The sequence below is a fragment of the Propithecus coquereli genome, unplaced genomic scaffold (genome assembly GCF_000956105.1).
Source record: "Propithecus coquereli isolate 6110/MARCELLA unplaced genomic scaffold, Pcoq_1.0 Scaffold43, whole genome shotgun sequence".
NCBI classification, from domain to species: Eukaryota; Metazoa; Chordata; class Mammalia; order Primates; family Indriidae; genus Propithecus; species Propithecus coquereli.
The window spans coordinates 3,080,553-3,085,334 of NW_012150063.1; the positions used below are offsets into that span (position 1 = coordinate 3,080,553).

The 4,782-nt window shown below is 37.0% G+C and overlaps 1 protein-coding gene across 1 annotated transcript in view; it reads left to right on the forward strand.

Annotated features, from left to right (window-relative positions):
- THADA (thyroid adenoma associated) overlaps positions 1 to 4,782 on the forward strand; it is a 277,319-nt gene that overhangs the window by 3,630 nt on the left and 268,907 nt on the right. Inside the window, exons 3-4 of the mRNA XM_012653863.1 lie at positions 480 to 615; positions 2,982 to 3,118. Of these exons, the coding sequence (XP_012509317.1) occupies positions 480 to 615; positions 2,982 to 3,118 (273 nt within the window). The remainder of the gene's footprint in view (positions 1 to 479; positions 616 to 2,981; positions 3,119 to 4,782) is intronic.

Here is a 4,782-nt window from a genome sequence, read left to right on the forward strand (position 1 = left end):
ACTGCCTGTATTATATAAATTTACCACAATTTATTAATTCATTCTCCTGTTGATATACTTTTTTTCCTAAATAAATAATGCTAATGTAAACATTATCATATAGAGAGCATCTAAAATCGAAAATGCTCCAAAGTCTGAAACTTTTTGAGCACCAGCATGATACTCAAAGGAAATTTCCATCGGAGCATTTTGGATTTTGGATTTTCGTATTTGAGATGCTTAACTGGTAAGTATGATGCAAATATTCCAAAATCTGATGAAATCTGAAATACATCTGGTCCCAAGCATTTTAGATAACGGATACTCAACCCGTATATATCTTCTAATGCAAATGTCTAAGAAAGATCTCTTTTTGATTGAAAATCTCTAGTGTAAAGTTCATTTGAGATGGGTGTTTTCATGGAAACTATTGTGCTGTTCACACACTTAAAAATGTTTTAAAATTGGCATTACTTTGGTTTTGTGTTTGCTTTCTCTAGTTATCAAATGCTTGATGGAAAATCTTGAGGAAGAAGTATCTCAGGCTGAAAATTCTCTGCTTCAAGCAGCAGCATCATTTCCAATGTATGGGCGAGTCCACTGTATAACAGGAGCTTTGCAGAAGTTATCTCTAAAGTAAGTATGTCCACAGCTGTGTCTTGTCTCAGAAATATACTCATTTCTGAGCTTTAACCTCTTACTGGAATGTATCCTGGGAAAGGAATGTAGTCTGTTGCCTTGAAGAGAATTGAAAATTAGATTAATTCTATACACCAATTTAAATGGCCAAGCTCAGACTCAAATCAAGAACTCAAAACCAGGCTAGGCACAGTGGCTCACATCTGTAATCCTAGCACTTTGGGAGGCTGAAGTGGGAGGATGAGTTCAAGACCGCCCTGAACTACACGGTGAGATCCTGTCTTTATAAAAAATAAAAAAATTAGCTGCATATGTTAGCGCACACCTGTAGTCCCAGCTACTCAGGAGGCTGAAGTAGGAGTATCGCTTGAGCCCAGGAATTTGAGGTTGCATTGAGCTGTGATGATGCCACTGCACTGCAGCCCCGGTGACAGAGTGAGACCCTGTCTCAAAAAAAACAAAAGCACCTCAATCCCATTTATAATAGCTGCACAAAAAATAAAATACCTAGGAATAAATTTAACCAAAGAGGTGAAAGATCTCTATAGGGAGAACTGCAAATTATTGATGAAAAATTGTACATTACACAAATGGAAAAACATCCCATGCTCATGGATCAGGAGAATCAATATTGTTAAAATGACCATACTGCCCAAAGCAATCTACAGATGCATTGCAATTCGTACCAAAATATCAATGTCATTTTTCACAGAATTAGAAAAAACACTTCTAAAATTCACATGGAACCAAAAAGGAGCCTGAATAGCCAAAGCAATCCTAAGCAAGAAACAAAACTGGAGGCATCACATTACCTGACTTCAAATTGTACTACAAGACTGTAGTAACCAAAACAGTATAGTACTGACATAAAAGTAGACACATAGACCAATGGAGAACCCAGAAATAAAACCAGATATGTACAACCAATTGTTCTTCGACAGAGCAGACAAAGTCATACGCTGGGAAAAGGACACACTGTTCAATAAATAGTGCTGGGAAAATTGGGTAGCCATGTGCAGAAGAATGAAACTGGATCCCTGTCTCTCACCATATACACAAATTTACTCAAGATGGATTAAAGATTTAAGTGTAAGACCTGAAAGCATAAAAGTCCTGGAAGAAAACCTAGCTCTTCTGGACATTGGCCTATGCAAAGAATTTATGACTAAGACCTTAAAAGCAAATGCAATAAGAACAAAAATAGATAAATGGGACTTAATTAAACTAAAACACTTCTGCACAGCAGAAGAAATAACCAAAAGAGTAAATAAATAGACAACCTACAGAGTGGGAGAAAATATTTGTGAACTATGTGTCTGACAAAGGACTAGTATCTAGAATCTGCAGGGAACTCAGAAAACTCAGCAAGAAAACCCAACCCCATTAAAAAGTGGGCAAATTACACAAATAGGCATTTTCCAAAAGAAGATACACAAATGGGAAATAAACATGAAAAAATGCTTAACATCACTAACCATCAGAGAAATGTAAATTGAAAGTACAATGAGATACCATCTTACTCCAATTAGAATGACCATTATTAAAAAGTCTAAAAGCAGTAGATGTTGGTGTGGATGCAGTAAAAAGGGAACACTTATATGCTGTTGGTGGGAATGTAAGTTACTACACCTTCTATGTAGATAAGTGTGGCGATTTCTTGAAGAAGTAAAAGTAGTACCATTCGATCCTGCAAACCGAGTACTGGGTATTTACCTAGAGGAAAATAAATCATTACATCAAAAATATAGCTACACTTGTATGTTTATCATAGCACAATTCACAATCTCAAAGATACGGAATTAGCCTAAGTGCCCATCAACTGATGAGTGGATAAAGAAAATATGTTGTGTATGCATACCATGGAGTACTACTCAGCAATAAGAAAAAATGAAGTCATGCTTTTTGCAGCAGCTTAGATGGAACTGGAGGCCATTATCCTAAGTTTAGTAACTCAGGAACAGAAAAATAAATGCTGCATATTCTCACTTATAAGTGGGAGCTAAATTATGGCTACACAGTTGGAGACTCAAAACCGGGGAGGGTGGGAAAGGGTGAGGGATGTAGGGTACAGTACACTGTAGGGTACAGTGTACACTATCTGGGTGAAGCCCAGACTTCACCACTAAGCCATGTATATATGTAACAGAATTTAACTTGTATCTCCTAAATCTATCAACATTTTTTAAGAAGGAAAAAGATTAGATTAAGAAATCAGCAATATGTGCATATTTTTATGTCCCATGTATTTTATATATAATGTACAACTCTGAAAAAAATTCTTTCAAGTCCTTTTATCTATTAATTTCCGTTTTTAAAATGTGATTCTGCTTTTAGTATAAATTCCCCCAATATCCTTGTTGCAGCAGCCTGCAGTTGGTGAGTGAGTGGAGACCTGTGGTGGAGAAGCTCCTTTTGATGTCCTACAGACTTTCTGCTGTGGTGTCTCCAGTCATTCAGAGTTCATCCCCCGAAGGCCTCATCCCAATGGATACTGATTCAGGTCAGCAAACACTGCCTTTTTAGTAATATATCTAACTATTAAAAAATAGCCCCTTAAAAAGTCCCCAAGGCAGGTGATGAACAAGATACCCCCCCCAGGGTCAATTAGATTTTATAATACTATAGAGGTTGACATTCCAAGTCCAAAAATCTGAAATCATAAGCACTTCTTGTCCTAAGCATTTCGGATAAGGGATACTCTACCTCTACTAACGTGGACTGTTCCTTTGAACACACAGAATATCATGAAATAAATTTACATTTGGTGTTGAAATAAAGTTTGTAAGTGCATTTTGGAGCACAAACGAGAGGCTTATATTAAAAGCACACTGAGTATATCATAAACACACACTGTTACTATACATTGAAATACCTTGGGCTGGTAATAAAAGTAACGTGGAGATGTGGAGTTATGTGTTTTACATAGAAAATGTTAGGTTTTGTTTTTTACTAAAAATGCATTAGAAGATTGGTGATGGTGCATGATACTAACAGTTATTTATTTATTTGTTTAGGCTGACGTTAGTTTTTCTAGTTAAACAGTGAATGAGAGTAAGGAACATGCAGTCTTATAGCTAATGTTTGAATCATGCAAGTACTAGTATATTCTGGATGAGAAATCTTTTTTTTTTTTTTAAATAGAGGTCTTGCTCTGTTCTAGCTAGAGTGTAGTAGTGTCATCATTGTAGCTCACTGCAACCTCCAACTCCTGGGCCCAAGCGATTCTCCTGCCTCAGCCTCCCAGGTAGCTGGGAGCTGGGATATAGGCACATGCCACCATGCCTTGCTAATTTTTTCAATTTTTAGTGGAGATAGGGGTCTTGCTCTTGCTCAGACTGGTCTCGAACTCCTGACCTCAAGCGATCTTCCTGCATTGGCCTCCCAGAGTGCTACAGTTACGGGGCGTGAGCCACTGCACCCAGCCAAAGAAAGCTTTAATATTTCTATCACCTCTTGTGGGTAGATCCTGCAGAGCATGCTAACATTCTGTTTGATATTAAAGAGTTTTAAAATATCAGTTGGTCTCAAAAACTGTCTTTGGCTCACAGACTTTTCCTTAATTCTGCTTTATCTTTGCCTCTGGTTGCCTTTATTTTTTTCCTGCTTCTTTCCCATGTTCTCTGCCATGCATTCTGAATTTCTTGAAAACAGCCTCCCCTGAAAGCCTTAAAATGAATGGATAGGATTCGTAAAATTTTATTCTCTGGTCCTTTCTCTTTTTTTCTTGGTCTTTGCATAATTTCTTTTTGGACCAGTGTTACTTTTTCAAGGTTGTCGAAATGTGTTTTTGGCAAAATTTAGGGAAGCAACAAATGAACATAAGATGTTGGTTGAATCTTCATGATAATATTAAATAATTTGAGTCTTTGTATTTCCCATAGTATTAATACTTAAAATGTAACTATAAATAATAGGTGTATAGTAGTAGATACCTGTTCTTTGATTTGTTTATTGATTTCAGATTATTCCATGTTGCTATTTTTTAAAAATCTGAGCCTGGCTACTCTTTATTACCTAGCCATCCATTCATTCCTTCAACCCATGTTACTGAACCTCTTCCATGAGCCAGTTTTTTTTTTTTGAGACAGAGTCTCACTGTGTTGCCCGGGCTAGAGTGCCATGGCGTCATCCTAGCTCACAGCAACCTCAAACTCCTGGGCTCAA